This window comes from Megascapheus bottae, chromosome 12 (assembly GCF_031878675.1).
Source record: "Megascapheus bottae isolate mThoBot1 chromosome 12, mThoBot2.hap1, whole genome shotgun sequence".
Classification (NCBI taxonomy): Eukaryota; Metazoa; Chordata; class Mammalia; order Rodentia; family Geomyidae; genus Megascapheus; species Megascapheus bottae.
Window position 1 is genome coordinate 12,733,017 of NC_143520.1, and position 25,479 is coordinate 12,758,495.

The 25,479-nt window shown below is 37.9% G+C and overlaps 1 protein-coding gene across 2 annotated transcripts; it reads right to left on the reverse strand.

Annotated features, from left to right (window-relative positions):
• Nucleotides 1-2,013: 2,013 nt before the first annotated feature.
• Bbs5 (Bardet-Biedl syndrome 5) lies at nt 2,014-25,233 on the reverse strand. 2 transcript variants are annotated; one of them, XM_090342692.1, is made up of 12 exons: nt 25,129-25,233; nt 23,534-23,616; nt 20,284-20,349; nt 18,730-18,779; nt 18,511-18,638; nt 17,359-17,494; nt 12,353-12,448; nt 8,216-8,278; nt 5,194-5,328; nt 3,883-3,966; nt 2,344-2,367; nt 2,014-2,182 (listed from the first exon to the last, which is right to left on the reverse strand). In XM_090342692.1, exons 1-12 carry the CDS (start codon nt 25,185-25,187, stop codon nt 2,081-2,083), a joined length of 1,026 nt encoding a protein of 341 aa, XP_090198818.1. In that variant the 5' UTR covers nt 25,188-25,233; the 3' UTR covers nt 2,014-2,080. The 2 variants fall into 2 exon arrangements, with proteins under 2 accessions (XP_090198818.1, XP_090198817.1); XM_090342691.1 differs by lacking the exon at nt 25,129-25,233 and adding an exon at nt 24,992-25,040.
• Nucleotides 25,234-25,479: the final 246 nt, after the last annotated feature.

The following is a 25,479-nucleotide window of genomic DNA, read 5'->3' on the forward strand; positions in this document are numbered from 1 at the left end:
TCAAGCTAGCAATCTCCCACTTGGGCCATGGCGCCACATCCAGCTTTTTCTGTTTATATGGTACTGAGGAATCAAGCCCAGGGCTTCATGCATGCTAGGCAAGTATGCTACCATTAAGCCACATTCCCAGCCGTGTGTGTGTGTGTGTGTGTGTGTGTGTGTGTGTGTGTGTTGTGTGTGTCTGTGCTGCTGTTCAGCACTATAATCCATAGGTCTCACAAGTGCTCCATAAACATTTGTGGAATGAAGGAATGCCCAGATCAGAGATTCTCTGTTTTTAAGATTCAAGGTCTAGCCATGTGCAAAAACTTTTCTTTCATTTGACATCACAGTGAGGTCAATGGTACTGTGAGCTGCTAAAACAACAGCTGAAAGAAGAGCTCACTGACTCTTTTTCCATTTATAGATGTCATTAAAGGTTTTTACACACTAGAAAAAAAATAACAGCTGTTCCCTTGTTTAAACAATAAATGACTCATAACACAGCATTTGAAAATATTAGTGAGTCATATATAAGTACAGTGATGCGGCATTTAGGATTATTTCTTACCATTGGGCAGTTTTAATTTCTATTGCTTGAGAAATAGCATTTAAACAATCTTTTTGAAATTTGTGATACCCTAATAAAGGTTATTAGATCTCTATCCTTTAAATGTGAAAAAATACAGCTGGGCATTGGTGGCTCATGCCTGTAATCTTAACTGCTCAGGAGGCTGAAGTTGAAGAATCAAAGTTCAAAGCCAGCCCAAGAAGGAAAATCTGAGAGACTCTCATTTCTAACCACCAAAAGGCCAGAACTGGAACTGTGGCACAAGAGGGAGAGCAGCAGCTTTGAGGACAAAAACCCAGGGACAGCACCAAGACCTTAAGTTTCAGCCCCAGACTGGCACGCGCGCACGCACACATACACACACACACACACACCCCAGAACAAAACAAAAAACACCCTTTTCCATTTAAATGAAGAAATCCATTTAAAGCTTTTGTTGAGTAATTTTAAATAAACTGAGGTGAGCATTAGGTTGCACTATATATCTGTCTATGGCTGTACATATTATTGCACCTTCAAATGTTTGTCAACCTTATTCTTTCCCATGAGACATAGGGCTCCTGTGGCTATTGTTAATCATTTCACTAGATTCTCCACAATGTTCATGCAACTGTGGTAGGAGCCCCCCAAGCGACACTAGAGAGATCAATGACTTTTACCTAAACAATAAGTTAGACAAAGAATGTGCTATTTTTGAAAGTTGAAAAAGTTTCAGTAAATACAAGTAAGGAAAAAGTCAACAAAGGAAAGAAGCATTTTTTGGGAAATATGTCCATTTCCAAACTATTAAAGTCATTTTCACATTAGCACTCAAAGCAAGTGGAGGCTTGTTGTATACCACAGTTACCTATAATTTTTAGTTTTGACAAAAATGACTCCCTAAGCTGGGTGTCAGTGGCTCATGCATGTAATCCTAGCTACTCCGGAAGTTGATATCTGAGGATTGCCAGCCTGGGTACAAAAATCCTTGAGACTTTTATCTCCAATTAACTACCCGAAAACCAGAAGTGTGCTGTGGCTCAAGGACAGAGCCTAGGCCCAGAGTTCAAGCCCCATAACCAACCAAAAAAAAAAAAGACTTGTTTAGAGATTACCATTTGTGTAGAGTTAGCTTACATTTGGAGCTATGTGATAATATATTTAAGATAACATTTTAAATTAAGAAAGGAGTATTCTGATTATGATGTTGTTCTGTTAAATAATACTTTCAAAACATTTGATGGTGCTGCATAAATTCTTTATTTAACCCAATGATACAGTCATTTAATATCTGAAAAGTAAAACTTTACAAGTATTAAGTACATTAGAAACATTTACAAACTAGATACATTTCAATTACAATTTTAAATATAATTTTTAAAAAAGAACTGGTGGTTTCCTAAGTGAGCTTTTCCTTAATCAGTAGAAAACTTTCTGGAAAGCCTTGAATATAAAAGCTGAAAATATAAAAATCATTCCATGCCTTATAGCAGGTGACTAGAATCTTTACTCTTGAGAAATCTTTAAATAGAAATCCAGCTCAACTTAAGATCAACTCATTACTTCCCAAAGTCCCTGTAGTGTGAATCCATCCTTCAATTTCTCTATTGCCAGCCCCAGTTCTTCTGAAAATACAGGTTCACGATCTTGTTGCTTTGGGGAGGTAAGAGAACGAAATAGGAATAGAGAGGGTGGGCAAGGGAGAGGAAAAAACAAAAAATAGGTTTCACATAAGTTAGAGAATGCTAAATGCTGAAATACAGAAAATTACAAAAAAAAAGAGAGAAAGAATATTATCAGTAAAATATCCTTACCTTATTACCATCAGCAAAATAAGCCTATAAGACAAAAAATGTGATATTTCACATGTTTGATATGTAATAGATAAGTGAGCTAATGAACAGGTAACAGATTTGCACAGTGATTCTACAACTAAATGTATTTCATGTTTTGTGACTGGGTGTTTAATGTGTTTCTCACTTATCTCTATAATATTAGAAAGTAAAAATTTATTGATCAGTAGTGATCAGTATCAACACCTACAATTGATGATGTCTTAAAGCTCTAAACAAATGTGCTTTGTGGGTCTCAACATAGTAGATCACATATGTAATTCTAGTTACTTGAGAGGCTAAGATCAAGAAAAATCATGGTTTGATGCCAGTCCTGGCAAAAGTCTGTGAGATATCCATTTCAACCAATAAAAGCTAAGCATGGTGACCTGCATCTGTCAACTCAGGTCTCATACAGGGAAGAATAGACAGGGAGGATTGTGGTTCAGGACAATCTGGGCAAAAATAAGAGACCCTACTTGAAAAATAACAAAAGCAAAAAATTCTCTAGTGGCAGAAGATTTACTCAGCAAGCTCAAGGCTCTGAAATCAAGCCCCAGAACTGTACAAAAACATGACAGTGCTTTGTCATTAATATGTAACTCGAGATGAACAAAACCAGTACTTTAATGTGCCAGTAAATACATAAGATAGCAGTAGTTGATAATTAAATACTTTATAGTAATGTTACAATCTTTGTTTGAAAATATGTTACCAGAGGGGTAATTCTGGTTATATTCACAGGCTACAGTATGGAAGAAGCATTATTACTGTAATGTAATACCAATTTGGAAACAAAAACATTTATTGTTCAGATGTGTATTCTTCTAAAACCATACAGTTACAGATGAAGGGAAATTTAACTTAATTATGTAATGTATATATTTTAAAGTATTTAACTATAATAATGTTTGATAATTTTTTTGATAATTTTTTGCTAGTACTAGAAGTTGAACTCAGCTTCATACTTGCTCAGCTTCTTTTGCTCATGGCTAGCTCTACTCTAAGTTATGCCTCTAGTCCAGTGTTTGGCGGCTTAGAGATAGTGTCTCATAGACCTTTCTGCCCAGAATAAATTTGAACTATGATACAAGTCTCAGCTTCCTAAGTTTCTATAAGTGTGTGGTTCTTAAGTAATTCAAAAGCATTCTCACAAACTAATTCTCTCACTTAAACCTTATCCTCAAACTCAATCTCATGTCAAAAGCCTCAAGTTTTGGGCTGGGAGTTTGGCCTAGTGGTAGAGTGCTTGCGTAGTATGCCCGAAGACCCAGGTTCGATTCCTTAGTACCACATACATAGAAAAAGCTGGAAGTGGTGCTGTGGATTAAGTGGTAGAGTGCTAGCCTTGAGGAAAGCCCAAGGACAGTGTTCAGGCCCTGAGCTCAAGCTCGAGGACTGGCAAAAAAAAAAAAAAAAAAAAGCCTCAAGTTTTATAATGTTCATAGTCACACCATGATTTAGCTAAACATTACTCATACATAAATCATAAGGAATTTAATAGTTCTTTTTGACACTCACCACAAAAGCATCTGTGTGACCATTAGAGTCTATTTCAACATCATCTTGAATTTGTTCCACTGTCAGAGCTTCAAGCGGCTGTGGCTAGAAATCAAGATGTCAGAATTTATCAGAGACAATATTACTTAGACAAGTCATATGAGAAAAATGTATTTTGGGAACTGTAAATACGTTCAAGAAAATACAACTATAATTATTCAAGTCTTAAGAAAATCACCATTACAATTAATACTCATTCATTTAAACTAACTTGAATAATAAAATGCATTATACTTAAGTGTCTAAATCTGAAGTCTAGATTATAAAAAAAAACTTATAATGGGAAATTTCCACATATTTAATATACCTAAGAGCCATTATTTTTTTTTTGGCCAGTCCTTGGCTTGAACTCTAGGGCCTGGACACTGTCCTGGAGCTTTTTCAAGGCCAGGGTTCTACTGCTTGATCACAGTGCCATTTCCGGGTTTTTCTGTGTATGTAGTATTGAGGAATTGAAACCAGGGGGCTTCATGCATGATAGACCCAAGCACTCTACCACTAGGCCATCTTCCCAGTCTTAAGAGCCATTCTTTAAGAATCTCTTCTTTTTCTTTCACATAATCAAAAACTTCTTTATAATAGCATTTTTTCAAATTTCTTCAAAATATGCATAAAATATCATTTGAAAAAAGTAAAATAACTAAGATTTGTATAGGATATTTGAAAGGTAAGGCAGAATAAGATGTAGTGCTGATATTTACTAATCTGTTTATTTTTCAAATATCTGGGTATCTTTACTATATATGCAGTATGTACTAGTACCATCAAGGGTATAAAATCCTTCTTACAAAAGGACTTAGAGGGTGTGGGGGGGTAGGGTAATGGGTACCAAGACATGTGAAAGGGTATCAATGTATGTGAATTAATGCACCTTCTATCTGGCAAATATCATGTAACCCTTTTACTAATTACAATAAAAAAAAAAAGGACTTAGAATCTTTTGATAGCGGATAGGAAAATAAAACACAATTATAAATAACTATCAGGTTGAACTACATGAGATAATTTTTATAAGAGGTCAAATACTAATAAATCATCTGGTTCAGCCTATGTAAAGAAGTCCATGTAGGTATGGAAGAATGAAAGATGATGCAACCATTTAGGAGAAAGTTAACTCTCAACAGTTAACACAGTCTAGCTCAGGCCATGCTCACTTGAACAAAGTCTGTGCATCCAGTTTAAAGCAAATTTTACACAGGCCTTTATATCTGTATTTTATAAGTAGCATAAAAGGAATTCAGCAAACTATAATTCAGATGTCAAACTGATTACCTTTTCTTCCATTTCATAATTCACTCCAAATATAGGACTGGCAGAATAGACCTTGTGAAGTGAATTGATTTCCTTAACTGATTCCTGTAGCTTTTCCACGGGATCTATTTTAAAGCCAAGAACATATCCTCCACTCTATAATAGAAAATAACAGAAAAAAAAAGCCTGAGAAATGATACTTAAAAGACAAGAAAATTACAGCTCTAATTGTTCTTATTTTAGAGTACAACATGTAAGTTGAATAAAAAAATTAAATTCACCACTATGAAAAATTTTAAGCACATATAAAACTAGAATAATACAAGCCTTCAGATAGTCATCACAGAGCTTCAAATAGACAAACATTCATCTTTTTAGTTCTGTTACCTGAAACTCACATCTTCTAAAGTATGTCCAGATATCACATAACCTCATTTGTAAATATAAAAGGTTTCTCAAAATTAAAATAAATGTACTGTAGATTGTAAGTTTTTCTTGTTTTGTTTTGGTTGGTTGTAGGGCTTAAACTTAGATCTTGGGCACCATCCCTGGCTCTTTTTGCTCAAGGCTAGTGCTCTACTACCTGAGCCACAGTGCTATTCTGGTTTATGAGTGGTTAATTAGAGAGGCGTCTCACAGGGACTTTTCCTGCCCAGGTTGGCTTTGAACCATGATCCTCAGATATCAGCCTCTTGAGTAGCTAAGATTATAGGCATTAGCCACCAGTGTCCGGCTTGAGCTAGTTCTTGAAAAGGTAGAGACTACACAGAAAGAAATGAGCCAAGCACTGGTGGTTCATTCCTGTAATTCCTGCCTCTGGAGGCAGAGACCTAGAGGGTCAAGGTTCAGAGCCAGCCTGGAGAGCCATCTCCAACTGACCAGTAAAACACCAAACTTCTTTTGTGGCTCAATGGTAGAGTACCAACCATAAATAAAGAAGGTAAGTGAGAGCTCAAGCTCCTGAGTTCAACTCCCAGTACCAGCATCAAAAAAAAAAAAAATTAAAAGAAAAAGAAATGGCCTATTCAAATCTTTGAAGGCTAGCTCCTTCAAGAATTTATGATATGATAAAGCCATTAGGAAAAGTATTAAAAAGACTGATATAATTCAATTATATACAAAAGCAGAATACTGTAACAAGTTGGCTCCAAAGTTTCAATCTATACATACTAGCTGTTTGATGCTGAGAAACTTACATTCCTAGGTGTACCACCAAACCGTTATCTGGTTGTTGTAATAAAATAGACTAGATAGGGAGTTTGGTATAGTTGCTAGGACATAGTAAATAAAGGCAGCTGTAGACTATGGGAAAGGAATGAATAGATATCTAGATATCCATGTTTAAATCTAGACAGGATATTTTTTTTTTTTTGCCAGTGCTGAGGCTTGAACTCAGTGCCTGAACACTTGGGCTTTCTCAAGGCTAGAGCTCTATCACTTGAGCCACAACACCACTTCTGGCATTTTCTATGTATGTGGTATTGAGGAATTCAACCCAGGTCTTCATGCATGCTAGGCAAGTACTCTACCACTAGGCCAAACTCCCAGCCCCTAGAAGGGATTTTATAATCCACTTTGTAAAAAAAAATATTTTAAATGTTTTATTTAAAAGTGTTTCTGGAAGCCAAGTGCTGGTGACTCATGCCTGTAATTCTAGCTATTCAAGAAGATGAGACCTGAGGGTTAAGGTTCACAGCCAATCTGGGCATGAAGGCCTATGATATTCTTTTTTTTTTTTTTTTTTTGGCCAGTCCTGGGCTTGAGCGCAGGGCTTGAGCACTGTCCTTGTATTTTTCTCAAGGCTAGAGCTCTACCACTTGAGCCTCAGCACCACTTCTGGCTTTTCGCCATGTATGTGGGGTACCGAGGAATCGAACCAGGGTCTTCATGCATGCTAGGCAAGCACTCTACCACTAGGCCAAACTCCCAGCCCGCCTATGATATTCTTATCTTCAACTAATTACCAAAAATCTAGAAGTGGAGCTATTGCTCAAGTTGTAGAGTGCTAGCCTGGTGCAAAAAAGCTTGACGACAGCAACTAGGCCTTGAGTTCAAGCCTTAGGACTGGAAATAAACAAAAGTGCTTTTAGGACTGGGTTGGGAGGGATGGGTAAGAATGTTTGAAGGGGTGACACTGCACAAGATGCACTGTATTCATAAACGGCTTTGTTAAATGGCAAATCTGTTATATAACTACTTAATCATAAAAGTATTTCCTTAAAAACATAGCAAAACAAGGGCATAGGAATTTATAATTAGATTAGTATAATCTATATGCTAAAATATAAATGTATTAAATATATATGTATGTATATGTATATATACATACATATATATGTATGTAAATGTATATATAAATACACACACACACACACACACACACACACACACACACACACACACACATATATGGGTATGTTTTTCTCAGGGAAAATCTTTTGTTGTTTTTTTGTTTGAGACTTGAACTGATGCTTCTGATCACTGGCTGATGCTCTATTACCTGTACTCTTCCAAGCCCTCAAAGAAAATCAATCAGATCTGTAATCAAAACCTATCTTATCCCTTATTAGTTGTGAGACCATAGACCAGACTTGTAATTTCTCTAGGTGTCAGTTTCTAGATAGTAATATGGAGAAAAATAGTAAAGTTATTGGACTGCTAGAATATAGAAACAGCATTTGACACACTAACTTGATTAATAATAAGTGATCATTATGTCTCTCCAGCAAAAAACAAACAAAACAAAGGCAGAGCTAGGCTTGGTGGTGCAGGCCTGTAATACTGGTGCTGAAGATGCTGAAGCAGGACGATTGTGAGTTTGAGGCTGACAATTTCTCAAAACAAATAAAATAAGAAGCATGAACTAGTCCTCCTACAGAGACAATTGCATAAGATTTCACACACTTCATATACCTTCATAGTATAGTTAACATTCTTCTTGTTGATAGGTAATAAAAGTAAAAGTCTAGATTGTAAAAAAATGCAGACTGTCACACAGTTTAAAAAAGTTATAAGAGGTTAATAAAAATGTAAAATATCTTACCTGCTTAGAACTTTCTATTACAAGAGCTAATCCAAATTTTGAATCTCTAATCTTTATTGAACGCTAAAAAAATGAAAAGAAAATGCATGTCTTATTATCTGACTTTAATGTAAGGCTTTAAACTTTTATTTTGTACACTACTTTTCAAAGGATAAACTTCACAAAGATCATATTAATAGACTAAGACTAATGCTAAAAATGAAGACATCTGAAATATGCATAAAATCGTTCTCATTTTCAGGGAGCTAGCAATTTTTCTGAATATTTTATACAACCATTAATAATTTTTAAGTTTCTATGAGCTAATGTCCTTGGTGATATCAAGGCAGGATTAGTTTGAAAGTCACATGCTGTTTCTTACCTGAAGGATGGTTCTGTTCTAAAAGATCCTTGATTTTTTACTTTTTATTTACTTACTTATTCTGTGGTGCTATGCACTGAACCTCAGGACCTGCTACATGCTATAGGCAAGTGCTCATACCACTGAGATATACCTTAGCTCCCAATTTACATTTTAAAATATAAGTTTATGAGCATCAATTGGCAGACTGGAACAATTAGATGTAATAAATAAGAGCTTCCAAATGTAACATGAGGATTAAACAGAGCAGTAGGAGATGGGAAGTGGCTCCAGTAGCCTGGGAGAAGGGAGGAGGAAATGGTAAGTAGGGGCTATAGAAAGAGATGAAAACCATTTGTTGGTGGAGAAAGGGAAAACTGTGGAGGATCTAATATTATTCCAGCAGTCTTCTGTGGCAGCTGACAGCATGTCATACTTCCAGAGGAAAAGAGGGGAGAGACAGACTTTAATGGTAATTCTTATGAAAATATGGCCTTTCATCTAACTACTTTACATTCCATCCAGAATACAGAGTTCCTAGTTTAGAACCATAGAACACTGGCACTCCTGGCTGTCATCAACAGATAATGTAACTAGGAGATACAGGATGATAAAAGAGAAGCAACAAGAAGTTCATATGTTCACACACACACACACACACACACACACACACACACACACACGAGTAGAGTTGGGACCATGGCTGAGGTGTAGCATTGAAGTCAGGGAATAACTAGTAGCTGTGATAGTGTCAGATTGCAAGCTGTTTGGGTTGGGTTGAATTCACTCCAGAGGCCCTACTTGGCTGCTCTATTCTAAATAAACAACTACAGCAAAAATATTTAATCTGAAGAACAGAAAGCACATGGTTGTGTACTAGTCAGTGATTATTTGGCATAACTGAGGTGAGATTAGGTGAATTATAGCACATACAAATGCAATATGATTATAATTTCCCATATTTTCTGGCTGGAGATATAGCTCAGCGATGGAGTGCTTGCATAATCTGATCCTCAGCATGACAAGTAAGACAAATTTAATTTCCCTGGATGGCCAGAAATCATTTTCTTCCTCCACCAAGTCAAAAACTCCTTAATGGCAGGAATGGTGAATTGATTCAGGATTGTAATTTCTGGCACTTAGCACAGAGGAGGTGTTTTGTATCTGGCAAATGAGTAAAAAATGATCAGATATTTTATTTTATTTTATTTAAATTTTTTATTGTAATTAGTAAAAGGGTTACATGATATTTGCCAGATAGAAGGTGCATTAATTCACATACATTGATACCCTTTCACATGTCTTGGTACTCATTACCTTCCCCCCCACCCCCCCTACCCGTCTTGGTTTTCCCCCCTTCCCTATCAAATTTCAAATAACCAAATACAAATAAATTCAATATATCAGATAACAAAGTGAGATACTGTAACATTATGAGATAACCAAGGGACAGCAAAGGAGATGAGAGACAACATAGTACATTAAAGACAACAATCATTCGTTATATGGCTTTTGTTTCAATATCCTGGAGGTCCTTTCAGTTAGCTTCATACTATATGGCCTTATGTATCAAGATTTTGCTCTATTGCAGATCTCTGCTAGTAGAGCCCAAGGTTTCTACTGATTATGACGAATGAGGGAAACCATTGAGCCTAAGTTCCTTTGGGTCTGGCTTACTTCACTTAATATGATTTTTTCTAAGTCTTTCCATTTCCTAACAAATGGGGCGATGTCATTCTTTCTGACAGCAGCATAGAATTCCATTGTGTACAAATACCACAACTTGATGATCCACTCATCAACTGAGGGACATCTAGGTTGGTTCCATATCTTTGCTATGGTGAATAGCATATGCAATGAACATTGTTGTGCTAGTGGGTTTAGTATGCCCTTGTTTCTGGATGGTTGGGTAAATGCCAAGTAGTGGAATTGCTGGGTCATAGGGGAGTTCTATGTTTAGTCTTTTGAAGAACTGCCACACTGCTTTCCATAGTGGTTGAACGAGTTTGCACTCCCACCAACAGTGTAGTAGTGATGATCAGATATTTTAAAGTAACTTGGAAATCAAACTAGTTAGGAATATTTTGCAAAGAGTTATCAATCTCATAGGCTAAGAATTTTTTCTTCTTATTTCTAGTTGTTATAAAGGTGATGTATGAGGGGTTACAGTTACATAAGTCAGGTAAAGAGTACATTTCTTTTTGGATGTCATCTAAGAATCCTCTTTTTAAAAAATAGCATTTTCAGGGGCTGGGAGTTTGGCCTAGTGGTAGAGTGCCTGCCTAGGATGCACGAAGACCCAGGTTTGATTCCTTGGTACCACATACATAGAAAAAAAAGCCAGAAGTGGTGCTGTTGTTCAAGTGGTAAAGCTCTAGCCTTGAGAAAGCCCAAGGACAGTGTTCAGGCCCTGAGCTCAAGCCCCAGGACTGGGACACACACGAGCACGTGCATACACATACTCGTGCACACACACACACATGCATTTTCAGCCAGGTACTGTCAGCTCATGCCTATAATCTTGGCTACTCAGGAGGCTGACATTCGAAGCAGGAAAGTCTGTGAGACTCTTTAATCACAGAAAAAGTCAGAAGTGGAGCTGTGGCTCAAATGGTAGAGCACTAGTTTTTTAAAAGGTGCTCAGGGTCAGTGTTAAAGTCTCAGGACTGGGGAAACAAAACAAAACTTATCTTCTAGATATCACATATACTGTTACCTATTCAATAAGTCTTAAGAGTGCTTAGTTTTAAGACTACTTATTCCTATAATAAAGGTGAGTATCCTAGGATAACCTCACAGGGTTTTCAATAACTACATTTATTTTCATCTAAGTTGTGCTAGGGTTCTGTAAGTAATTTCTTTCAAATTCTTTCATGTGTTGAGTTACTATTTGTTTTACAAAAGCAGTAGCAACAGCAGAGTAAGAAAGAGTAAGAAAGCTTACTATTTTTTTAGTTGTTGTTGTCAGTTGTGGGGCTTGAACTCAGAGTCTGGGTACTGTTCCTAAGCTCTTTTGCTCAAGGCTAATTCTCTACCACTTTGAGCTACAGCTCCACTCTCAGTTTTCTGGTGCTTAATTGGACGTAAGAGTCTCACAGCTTTTTCTTCCCAGGCTGTCACTGAACCATGATTCTCAGATCTCAGCCTTCTGAATAGGATTACAGATGTGAGCTACCAGTGCCCAGCCAAGAAGACCTATTTTTATGTATTCCAAAACAAACTGGTCTCAGATGTAGTAAGTTCTTATTCTAAATTTTAGAAGCTTTAATTGAACTTATGCTAACAGTCTTATCACTAAAAATCATCTTCATTCCTTTTGCTAACCCTGTGGCATGAATCCAGCTTGTGCTGCAGTCTATTTGAATAGAATAAAAAGCAGCTCATTCATAAGACTAATGGATTCATCCTGGCACAAAAAGGGTATGGAGCAGAAAGTGGTGAGAAAAATTAACAGCAAGTATATTAGTTAATGTGCTAAGGCATATCACTTACCTGCCTCATGGAAAGGTTGCAGAAAATTTTAGTGGCTAAAGGCCTTTGATTGGAATCTAATAAGGAACACAGATAGCTATTTAAAATTTTAGAACCCAATGTATTTCTTTTTTAGTAGTAAGTTAATAATGATGCTGTTTTCCTTGCTTATAGTTAAGTCTTTTCTAATGGAATAGTCAAGTATCAACATTTTAAAAGTATGCTCTTAAAGAAAAGGAACTCATTTAACTCCAACAGTCCTACTGACTTATTAACTGTATTAGTTATTATATATTTAAATAAATAACCAAAATATATGTACTTACAATTTGCAAATATGGGATGCTGACATTAAAACTGTCGTTCATATTCGCATGCCACACAATTCTCACATTAGTGATAAAAAATGTTCCTAGATTTCCCTGCAAAAGACCATAATGAAAAATAAATCACTGATAATTTGTTTGGATACCTAGTTTTTATTTTCTAGAACCCAGAATAATTCTGATATCACAGCAGCAGATTAACATTAGAACTGAGTATTATGAAGTATAAATGCTTCTAATATGATGTCAAGATAATTAGATGACTGTGAGTCTAGACTGTAGAATCATTTATCATTAAACTGTCAGTATAGTTAAAACTTGGCTTAAAATAGGAGGATCAAGGTTTGAGGCCAACCTAGGCAGAACAATTTGTAAGACCTCTTCTCAACCCAAGACTGGACACAGTGGGCACCAACAGTGGTGTGTAGACCTGTCATTCTAGTTATGTAGGAGGCTAAGATTGCAGGATCATGGTTCCAGATCAGCCCAGATGGAAAAGTCCAAGGGACTCTAACTCAATGGAAGAGGCCATTCTCTCTGGAACTATTTCATGACATGAGAGGATGTTGTCAGAATAAAAACGGAATCTACCAGCCATGGTAGTACTTGCTTGTAATTTCAGAGATTGAGAGGCAGAAACAGGAAGATTGAGTTTCAGATCAGCCTACATGTCCATGTACCAAATTCCAGGACAGCCTGATCTGCAGAGTGAGACTCTATCTAAAAAAACAACAGCAAAAAAAAATGTAGTCACTTGTGCCAGTACTTTCAGAAGTAACTAAAGCTAAGAGGTTATGGAGAGAGGACTCTTATACAAGTTATTTGGTGCTTAAGCTCTTCTAAGCACTTCTGACAGAAAGCAAATTAATATTTTCTGACCTTAGTCCCCTCTTGCATTCTGCTTTACAATAGTGCAATCTTCAGGATTAAACACAGGCTCTTTCTAACCTTTGAAGATTATCCTCTACTCATGTACTACTTTATCCATAGCCTAGAAACATACAAAGCTAGGTTTTTCAAATACATAAACCTAAGGGCATTTGTAACAGGTACTTAAGTTCTTTTGCTAGAAAGCAGCAACTCTTCACTGGACCTGCAAACATTTTATTTTCACACTGTCATTTCAGTCACCTTAGATTCCTGGACTGATGGTTAAACTTCCTGTGACAAGTGGCAAAGTGAATCTCCATCCTCAAGCACAAACAACTTTCCTATCCTGACAAGGCTACACCTAACCAATTCAGAGAAAATGTTATTCAGGATACCTTTGACCATATCTCCTCTGTTCCCAGCTCCTAATATCATTACTTGTCTCAATTTTTAACATATTTGCACAACTTCTCACCTCCATGTTAGAGTATCATCATCCTCAGACAGTCCCAACATCTTCCCACTATCCCTTATCCCTTCCTATTATTCCTTGGATAATACGATGGCTGAGGTTTGTGACTGCTGTAATTCTGCTGGTTTGACAAAAGAAGGGCCACATTCTCAGCAGTGTCTCTCCCTAATCCAAATCAACTTCCTGTGTCCTGACACACAGCAAGACTCTGAATCCTGAGTATCCACATTACCCTCTGTCAGCTGAGATCAGCCAGACTGACTTCACCATCCATATATCTTAAAAAGTTCAGGGTGCTGAGCTCTTGGGAGGGGAATGTTATAGGTGTATAGGTGGCAGTAAGCAGGAAAAGGTAAACACCAAGATAATAGTGGCCTTAAGTTTTGAGATAATGATCCTGTATCCTTATGGAGCTTAAACTGGGAAAGGCAAAGAAAGTCAAGTGGGAGGGCAGAGAGGTACAAGTGCACAGGCACAGGCCTTCCCACACCGGGGTAACTTGGACTCACTGGCTAAACCATTTGGAAAAGGCCACAGGAGAAGGCCCTTATTTCCTCACACCTAGTAACATCCACCCCAACCCTACTGATAAATTCCAAGCTGCCACAAACTCTACTCCAACTGCTTGTCTCACCCTTTGAGGTGTGTGGTCCCTGCTAAAGAGATCAGTCCTTTTCTGAACTGCCCTTTGCTTTAGTAATAAGTTATTATTTTATTAAAAAAGAAAGGAGAGCCGCCTGGTGGCTCACACCTATAAGCCTGTAATCCTAGCTACAAAGGAGGCTGAGATCTGAGGATCTATCTGTTCAAAGCCTGCACGCACTAAAGTGGTGAGCCTCTTATCTCCAATTAATCACTAAAAAATGGGAAGTGGGACTATGGCTCAAGGTAGCCTTGAGCTGAAGAGCTCTGGGACAGTGCCCAGGCCCAGAGTTCAAGCACCATATTCCACCAAAAAAAAAAAAAAAAAAAGGACTTAGGGAACAGCTCAACTGTAAAGTGCCTGCCTAGCCAAGCACAAGGACCTAAGTCCAAACCTTAGTATTGCCAGAAAAAAATGACCTATTCCTCAATTATAAACAAAAACAACATGCACAGTATATATACATATATACTTTCTCCTCCACTCTTATCATGTAAGTAATTATTGTACAAAAAGTTTAGCCAGGGGCTGTGAGTTTGGTCTAGTGGTAGAGTGCTTGCCTAGCATGCATGAAGACCTGGGATCAATTCCTTGGAAACCCATACATAAAAAAAGCTGTAAGTGGTGCTGTGGCTCAAGTGGTAGAGCTCTAACCTTGAGAAAGCCCAAGAACAATGCTCAGGCTGTGAGTTCAAGCCCAGGACTGGAAAAAATAAAACAAACAAAAAAACCGGTTAGCCATTGTTCCCTGTCCATGTCCAGTTTATCAATGTTAGTCTATATTTATGAATATTTTTTTGTGGGTCATGCATGGGCTTAATCTCTGGGCCTGGGCCCTGTCCCTGAGTTCTTCAGCTCAAGGATACTACCTTATCCTTGAGCCACGGCCCCACTTCCTGTTTTCTAGTGATTAACTGGAGACAAGAGTCTCTCTTTAGAGCCAGGGCTGGCTTTGAACAGTGATCCTCAGATCTTAGCTTCTTGAGTAGCTAGGATTAGAGGCATGAGCACCCGGCTTAATTATTTCTTATGTCACTGTTTCCTTTCATTTAGATAACACAATTGTGAAACTCCCACCAAATTTTTTTTAAAATAACGTGAGGCCATATTTCATTATTTTCAAATAAACTTAAGTTAGGTTGATAATAGCATCCTTGTTTTCCTTCCTTTTTGGAAATAGTTGGGTTGAACTCAGGCCCTCAAGCCTGCTATGCTTCTAGCCCCTTTTATACTAGTTATCTTCTAGGAGGGGTCCTACTTTATACCTGGGCTTCAATCTCCTACTTGTGCTTCTGTGTTGCTGGGAATAACAGGCATGTACCACCTTGCCCAGCATGATGCTTCCCGCATAGCTGGGATAACAGGCACATCCCACCTTGCCCAGCCATTGGCTGACTGGCTGGATGAGATAGGAGTCTCAGGACTCTTGTGCCTGGTCTTGAATATTGATCCCCAGATCTCTTGCTTCCCAAGCAGCTAGGATTTCAAGCTTGTACCACCACACCTTGTTTTTAATATATTATATCTATAATATATCCTTAATATATAGACTATATTACTTTATATATAAATATATAGTATTTTATATCTTATTCCATCCTTAATATATTACATATTACATCATTAATACATTTTATGCACATATTATATATTTATAATTTTTTAATCAAAAGGATATATAAAATTTGAAAATAGTGATATTTCAACAAGCCAGTGAGGTTGACACACATCTGCAATCCCAGCTTGTAGGAAGCACTGGCAGGAGGAGTAGTTGGCAGCTGAGCCTAGACAAAAAGCTTAAGATCCTACTTGAAAAATAAAGCAAAAAGGCATCCGATGGGGTTGGCTCAAGTCGTAGAGCATCTACCTCACAAGCACAAAGTTCTGAGTATAAAACCAAGGACTACCACAAAAAAAGTTCTTTATTCCAAAAATATTAGCATTTTTCCATAGAGGTTAGCCTACGTCATTACATATACAAAGCCTACAAGCTTTTCCTAGAAAGAGAAAATTTTCTAATTACTCACATGTTACAACTGATCATAATTTAAAGAGAAAACGAGAAACTATAATGGTAGACTTAAGCATCACTAAATGTGCTAGACACAGCTGATCATGTCTGTAAACCCAGCATTGGAAAGCTGAGACAGGAAGATTCAGAGTTCCAGGCTACTCTGAAAGATAGCAAGATCTTGTTTAAAAAAATAGTATATAATATGCATAGTTCTCTAAAGAGAACTGGTGGTACAAGCCTATAATCCCAGCATTTGGAGGGCAGAGGCAGTACATGAGCTTGGTTGGATTACATAGAAAGATTCTAACAAACCTAGGTGCTGGAAGACCAAACAAAATTAGAAGGTTCTGTGACTATCCGTACTGTGGCTTTTCTTCCACTAACGTGAGTTACCAATAAATTGAGGGTTGTGTAGCATAAGGTGAAGTATGGATTTGGGACAAACTATGCATGTAGTCTCCATAGACTACATGTTTTATAGTCTGTATTTCTTGAGTATAAGAGTGAAGGAGAGAGAACTAGATGATCACAAAGATCCATTATAGCTCTCAATTCTAGTAGAAATGAGGTTGCTAAAAAGAGCATAAAACCATAAAAACCAGACTACTCATATCAAGAGCTATAAACAAAGCTGGGTGTGGTGGCTCACATCTGTAATCCTAGCTACTCATGAAGCTGAGATCTGAGGATTGCTATTCAAAGCCAGCCTGGGCATGGAAGTCCATAAGACTCATCTCCAATTAACCACTGGAAGAAAACTAGAAGTGGTACTGAGGCTCAACGTGGTAGAGAACTAGCTTTGAGCTGAAGAGCTCAGGGACAAAGCCGAGGTCCAGAGTTCAAACCCCATGCCATAATCAGTACCACCACCCCCTCCAAAAAAAAAAAAAGTGCCATAAACAAATTTATCCAGAGCTATAATTCTCATTGTAAGAACTTAATGATGGATGAAAAAAATGACTGTCAAAGTACAGTTTCTAAAAGTTCATTATGTTTTTGTACAATACCTGATCACTGGATAAATTCCATACACCGTTGATTTTATCATAAACATGCTCTTGTGGTAATAATTTTAGTTGCTTGTTTTGAATTAGTGCACTTCTCAATTTGAAATCACGATACATCTTAGAAGTTTCATATGCCCTATCAAAAACAAACAAAGATGAATCCAAACTGAAAATGTGGTTTTCTTAGGTTATGGTTACTTATCTACTAGTGTGTATGTGTGTGTATGTATACATATATGTATCTATATAAAAGTACTTACATACTTCAAATAATTATTATGGTAAATTAAAAATAAATTCAGCTGGCTGTGTTATTTCACATCTGTAATTCCAGAACCTGAGCAGTAAAATTTTATGCCATATAAATTATATTTCAGTAAAAAATTAAACAATCATATAAATTTAAGAAATCATCAACAAAATTAAAAATAAACGAGGAAGCTGAAAAATATTTGCAACATAGAGGGCTGAAAATGATTATAGTTGTCTTCTTCTTGGTTGTGGGGCTTGAACTCAGGGCCTGGGTGCTATCCCTGAGCAATTTTGCTCAAGGCCAAGCATTCTACCACTTTGAGCCACAGCACCACTTCTAGAAAATATGATTATGAAATACAAATTACAGCAATTATATTTTTGTCATCTTAGTCTAGATCTCTCTCTCTCTCTCTGACTCTCTCCCTCCCTTTTTGTCTCCCTCCCACCTCCCTTTTCTCTTTCTTGGAAGTACTGATATTTAAACTCAGGGCCTCGTCCATTACAAGCATGTGCTTTACCACTCAAGCCATCTTCTAGTCATTTTCTACATTAGATATTTTTCAGTTAGGGTCTTCAACATTCGGATCCATGTCTCCTGAGTTGAGACAGAGGCTGCAAACTTTTCTGGGCTAACCTCAAATGATCCTCCTTTAGCTCTGTCTCCTGAGTGCTGGGATTATTGGTATGCACTAACAGGTTTGGTGTCTTACATGCTTCATAAATTCCTTCAGAGTGCTTATTAAATGATAATGAAATGTGTTCTTCTAAATGGCTTTAGGGTATCTGCTGTGAAGCTTGGAAAAAAGTATTGTTATAACTTCTAAACTTTGTCCTCAAAACCTTTATATCATAGAACTTAAAAATATACAATAACCCATAAACTATTACTGTACCTACCTGCGTACTGCAATCACAGAAGTAAAAAGTCTAGGACTTCCAGGAACCAAATTTGTAAATATAAATTCAAAGCGAGTAGTGTTACATTTTGTTAGTATATAGAGAGCTTCAGTTTGGCCTCGTAATTTCTGTAAGACAAATTTATTTAAAAGTTCAGATCTGATGAACAATTTCTCACTTAAAGTGCAAACAAACATTATTAAAATTTCTCAGACTTACAGAGTTAGCAGTCCTTATTGTAATATTCAATATGCAGTTGTAACCGATAGCTAAAATAAAAAAAATGAATTTTAAGAACATGTTATAGTAAACTGAGATACTATTATAAAAAATATACAGAACTTTTAAACAGTTTTAAAAAACAGACATACACAAAAATACTAGTGCTGGTAGCTCACATCATAATCCTAACAACTTGGCTGAAATCTGAGAACTGAGGTTCAAAGCTGGTCCCTGCAGATAAATTCAAGAGACTGGAAATGGAGGTGTGCTCAAATGCTATAGTACCAGCCTTTAGTAAACAGCCAAGCAAAAGTACAACATGCTGAGTTTAAGCCCCAGTTTTTTTTGGGGGGGGAGGAAGGGAGAAAGAGAAAGAGAGAGAGAGAATACAACTTTCACATTTTTGTGAATTACAACTTTTAGTTAAACTAGTCAATTCTGCCTCTTTGGACCAGCAAAAATATTCAACACCAGAAAAAGGATGTATGCTTTTCTCAACCCCACATAGCATTATTTATTGGACATCTCCTTATCAAAACAAAAGTCTAGATAATCCAAAATAGCAAGCTTAAAATAATGAAGACTATTTTCACTAGAACTTAAATCTCCTTTCTTTGGGTTTTCTTGAGAAAAGGTTATAGCAAGCTGTCAAAGATAAGCAAAACTAAATTCAAAAACCATTCAGTGTAAAATTACCAGTCTCATATATGTGCAAGATACAGAAGAGGCAGGCCAAAAATTAAGAATGAGATATTTCTTTTGTATTATGGTACAGTCAGTAGTAAGATTAGGCTCTGAAGGTTTTATTAATGTTAATTTTTACATATTTTAAATGACAAGTTTAACAAACAAGTGTTCAAGGAGGGAATCTCTATTTACAATCACTGGGACTTAGTAATTAGAAGTTAATCAAAATTAGGCTAAGGGTTTGCATATCATAGTGAAGGTTTTTTTTTTTTTTTAAATCAATTTCAGGGGCCAGGAGTTTGGCCTAGTGGTAGAGTGCTCGCCTAACATGCACGAAGACCTAGGTTCGATTCCTCAGTACCATGTACACAGAAAAAAGCCAGAAGTGGTGCTGTGGCTCAAGTGGTAGAGCACTAGCCTTGAGAAAAGTCCAAGGATGGTGTGCAGGTCCTGAGCTCAAACCAAGGACTGGCAAAAAAAAAAATCAATTTCAGATTTCTATGTATTTCATAGCATAGCTTTGTGTGTGTGCTTGTATGTATGCTGGTCCTGGGGCTTGAATTTGGGGCCAGGGCCCAGTCCCTGAGCTTTTGTACTCAAGGCTAGTGTTTTACTAGTTGAACCACAGAGCCATTTTCAACTCTTTTTTTTTTTTTTGGTAGTTACTTGGAGATTAAGTGTGTCTCAGACTTTCTTGACTGGGCTAGACCAACTAAATTCTCAAATCTGAGCCTCCAAAGTAGCTAGGAGTACAGGTGTGAGCCACCAATACCCAGCCATCGTATAGCTTTTTATATTAAAATATGCCACCCAGCTTCCTTGATAGAATATTTTTTCCTTCGAGTTTTATCTGAGGATACTTACAAAGATTGACTCGAATTAATGCCAAAGAATGCCAGATAATCCTTAAATTTGTTACTAAGAGTCTACCTAGAAGCAAACAAATGACAAGAAATTGATTAGCTTAGGAAAGGATGCATATCTACAAAGCAGAATGAAGTGGATGCAAAACTTGTTTTTCTTATACATCTGTTCTAGATACTAATAACTGACAGCTGTAGAAAGGATTCAGGTATTCGTGGCTAATGACTTGGTTTGTTTTGTTTGAAGATGCCCTTAGTTCCTTGCCACTCATATGTGGACATATGGTATAACATAATTATGAAAACACTCATTAAAATACTATATACATGCTAATCCATGACATATGAATGCTGTCTTAGAAGTTCTCATTTAAATTAGCTATATATTTATGTACCCAATTTAGTTAGCTGAAAAGACTGAAGTCTACAAGGCTTTGCACTTTCCAGTCTTGCATCAGTCTGATGTTCTCATACAAAAGTACAGTGTTAGATTCACTTCATTTCTCATGATGTATCCTGTAGAATGATGGGCCCTATACAGTCTGCTGTATAGTACAGATGATCAAGAGTGGAGCATGAGGTCTAGGTAAATTGTATGCCTTACAGATTTACAATACAGTTGCACATTGCAATACCTTTAAGAGATCTTGAAACAACAAAACACACTGAACTTTGTTAAATACATTTAGCCAACAAATTATAACCACACATTGATACCTTTTATCATGTTTTTGTCCCCAGTTCCCTCCCCCTATCCCTCCCAATCATCTTGTTTTCCCCCTTCCCTTTTCTATTTCAAATAAACAAATAAATGTACATACAATAATACCAGGTAACAAACTCAGATACAGTAACAATATGAGAATAACCATAAGGGCAAAAAAAGAGAAGAGAAATAACATAGTACATTAAGAACAACAGTCACACAAGATAAACCTCTTGTTTCCATATCCTAGAGATCCTTTCATTTAGTCTCATCATATATGACCTATGTACCTAGGTTTTGAGCTATTGTATTCCTCTGCTAGGAGAGTCCTAGATGCTAGTACTAATTATTACAAATGAGGGAAACCATTGAGCCTATGTTTAAGTAGTTGTACAAAGTTATACCATTCAACATGTCAGTGTGTAAGTATAATGCATCTGGATCAATATCACCTCTTTCATCATTCTTTGCCAAGTTCTTCTGATTTTAGACATATAGGCTTTCAAAGAAGAAAGAGTATGGTAAATTACTTATCAAAAGAACTGTGGGGGGCTGGGGTGTAGCTAAGTAGCAAAGCCTTTGGCTAGCTACCGCAACATTCTAGGTTCAATTCCCAGTACCAAGAAAGAAAAGACAAAAATAAAATAAAATAAAATAAAAAGCACCCAGGCTCTGAGTTCAAAGACTGGTATATACACACACACACACACATACACACACACACAAATTGTGTATACATTTGTTTATTATTTCCTCAAAACAGTATTTTGTCTGTACAACTGAGCTACAAACCCAGGACATCTACTAATGTTTTCCTATTAGAGAATCTCTAGAAAACTGCCAACCAAATCTACTTTTGTTTTTCCTCTTGATGTATCTTCGATGAAGTCTCTTGCATTCCTGTGCTGCCTCTTTTTTCCTGAAGGACCTCTTCTCTTTTCTTCCTATACTTTCAAACCCAGTGTTTCAGACCTGGATTTTTTTCTCTGTCCTCCCAAATACCTACTGCCCCTGTTTCTTCTAAACTCTATAACACTAATCTTCCCAACACTGCCCCTGTTTCATTCTCCCTGGTTTCAGTGCATAAAGCTAATCTGATCATTTTGTGGCCGTGTACTTGGAATTGACTGGATTAAACAGGCTAATCTTCTAGGGTACTTATAGTTCTAAAATAGGGGCTCCTGGACTAGACAGTGCCTGAACATAGTTATTTCCAAATTGCTAGGAAGGAATGTAGATAGATATTTGGAAAGCAAGATTTTTCTTTTCTTTTCTATCTCCTTTTAGCCCAGATATTCTGGATACTTCTGTAAAAACAGAGATTTCTGAGTCTGAGTGTACACATGCCATAAATATCCAAATACAATTTTGTTTTCACTAAAAGTAGGGTTTCAGGCACTGTTATGTACATTTTTTGGCTGAGAATGTTTTTTTTCCTCCTTCCTCCAAAGTACTAGTGCAGTATTCTACACACTTATCTGAGGAGTCAAAAATGATCTACTACCTACAGTCTCTGTCTGTACTGGAGGATGATCTGTTACATAAGTACTCTTGCCAATCTATATAAGAACAAGACAATTCTCTCTTGAATTGTCAAATTCATTCAGATTTCAGCAAGATATAGCCATTGTGACAGTGGAATTTGTAGTTCTACCCTCAAAGGTACAAACCAAGACTGTGTTTGCTGTCAGATCTCCAAAATTTACCCCCACCTTGGCCTGAATGATGCCAGAAAGCATTTCAGACATGATATAAGCAGGATCTGCCTGGAGCTGATAATTTTCTTCCTCTTCTTTCTTTCTGCTCATTTTCTTCCTCTTCTTTCTCTTCTTCTCCCTCCCATGTGCTTTTTGCTCAGGATTAGCACTCTGACACCCGATCCACAGCTCCACGTATGGCTTTTTGGTAGTTATTTGGAGATAAGAATCTCCCTGACCTTCCTGCAGGGCTAGCTTCAAATTGTGATTCTCAGATTTCCTAATAGCTAGGATTACAGGCAGGCCTTTGGCTCCCAAGTCCTTTATCCGGGGAGTCAGATCTGAAGTTTTCCATGACACTTGCAAACCAGGCTCCTCCTGGGGTTTTAACAGTTTCTCTGTAAAAAGGTTTTGATGTGGGGCCGGGAGTTTGGCCTAGTGGTTAAAGTGCTTGCCTAGCATGCACGAAGACTCGTGTTCGATTCCTTGGTACCACATACACAGAAAAAAGCCGGAAGTGGTGCTAAGGCTCAAGTGGTACAGCTCTAGCCTTGAAAAAGTCCAAGGTCAGTGCTCAAGCCCTGAGATCAAGCCCAGGACTGGCAAAAAAAAAAAAGGTTTTGATGTCAGAGCCAGGAATTATGGATGGACTGAAGTTGAGGAAGAACCTATATTATCTGGCTATTAAGTTTAAAGGCTATTCTTTCTTTTATTCAATTCTAAGAAAATCCTGTGGGTTTAATTTTTATTTGAGTGAAATTTCATTTGCATATGATTTTGTTTCATATATTTTCCAGCCAATAATAATCTGCATCTATAAATATAGAATTCATTAATAATATGCTTACCTCTATCCCCATTATTTCCTTTGGTATCTTCAATGGAATCTAAACAATCAATAAGGACTTCTCCAGGTCTTGTTTTCATTTGTCTAAAATAAATACAAAAGTATTAACGTTGTAATAGAATCTATTTATGGAAGAGAAGAGATATATGCATATAAATAGCTGGTAGTATAAATTATACAGTATTAAGTGCTCTGGCATTTGTAAATGGTTAATCAAGAACCCAAGGGTTGGACAGCAAAGATATGAAACCAATCCAGATGCCCCCCAGTAGAAGACTGGATCAAGAAGATGTGGTACTTATACACAATGGAATTCTATGCTGTCATCAGAAAGAATGACATCGCCATATTTGTAAGGGAAGACTTGGAAAAAAGTCACATTAAATGAAGTAAGCCAGACCCAAAGGAACATAGGCTCAATGGTTTCCCTCATTTGTAATAATCAGTACACATCTAGGACTCTCCTAGCAGAGGATTACAATAGCACAAAACCTAGATTCATAAGGTCATATAGGATGAGACTAAATGAATGGTTTATCTTGTGTGATTGTTGTTCTTAATGTACTATGTACTTCTCTTTTATTGCCCTTTGGTTAATCTCATATTATTACTATACCTGACTATGTTACCTGGTATATTGTATATATGTTTGATTATTTGAAATAGGAAAAGGAAGGGGGGAAGACAAGATGATTGGGAGGGGGTGGGGAGAGGGAAATGGGGAAAAACATGAGAAGGGGTACCAGTGTGTGAGAAGTAATGCACCTACTATCTGGCGAATGTAACCATTCTATACATTACAATAAAAAAGAAAACCCTCCAGGATTGGTACCAGGCATGGATCATGGTAGGGAGCCTGCCTCACAAGCTCAAGTCTCTGGGTTCAAACCCCAGTGCTGCCTCTAAACAAATACACACACAAAACAAAACCTCCAGAACTGAAGATCACTTGGGCCTGCAGTGACCAGAGTCAGAGTAAGCCAGACGTAGAAGTGGGTTGTGCTTGGAGAACAGAAAGAAGTCCATAATTAAAGACCAAGGTCCAGAAATATTAGGGCATCTGAGAAAAAGCTTGGAAGAAGGAAGGATTGAGCATGAGAGAAACACTGTTGAATAAAGAGGAACCAGAAAATGGAGAACCCCAAATAAATGTGTCCTCTTCTGCAGACAACGGGGAACCCTGCGACGTAGAGGAACAGATTCAAGGCAGTTAGGGAAGGAATGTTCAAAAGCTGGGTGTAAACTATCTTTATGAAAACAATATCTTGATGACACAAGGACATCGATGGTTTACACCTGTAATCCTACTCAAGAGGCTGAGACCTCAGGGCTGAGTCCATGAGACCCCTATCTCTAATTACACACACGCACGCACACACACACACACACACACACGTCCCAGCCCCGGGAGGGCCACCGTCGTCGGCCAGGGCCGGAGGGCGCAGAACGAAGCCGTTACCTGGCCGCGACCCCGCGGAGGCCCCGCCGGCCCCGGCGTCCCGCGCCGCCCACAGCCCGCGCCAACCTCTCCCACCCCCGCCAGCGCTGCCCGCGGCTCGCGAATCCGCAGGCCCCGGGGGAAGCTCGGAGACTCACTGCGAGTACAAGTCGAAGCGGACCTCGCGGTCCTCCCAGAGCACGTCCAGCACCGACATGATGCCCGGGGCCCACGGCCTCCGCGGTGGAGGAGGCACTGAGCGTCTCCCGGGCTCCAGGGCAACAGGCTTCCGTCACGACGTCGACGGCGGGCGACGAGACCCAAACTTCCGGCGGGCCGAGCGTGCGCTTTCTTCTGCCCTCCGCGTCACGCAGCCGGCAGGAAGCTCGGGGCTTCACCGCTGGGCTGCCTTCCCTGCCTCCAAAATCTCCCGCCCAGGACCCTCAGACTTCAAGCTCTACTTAACAACAACAAAAATAAGCCAACTCACAAAGCAGCCGGGCGCCCTG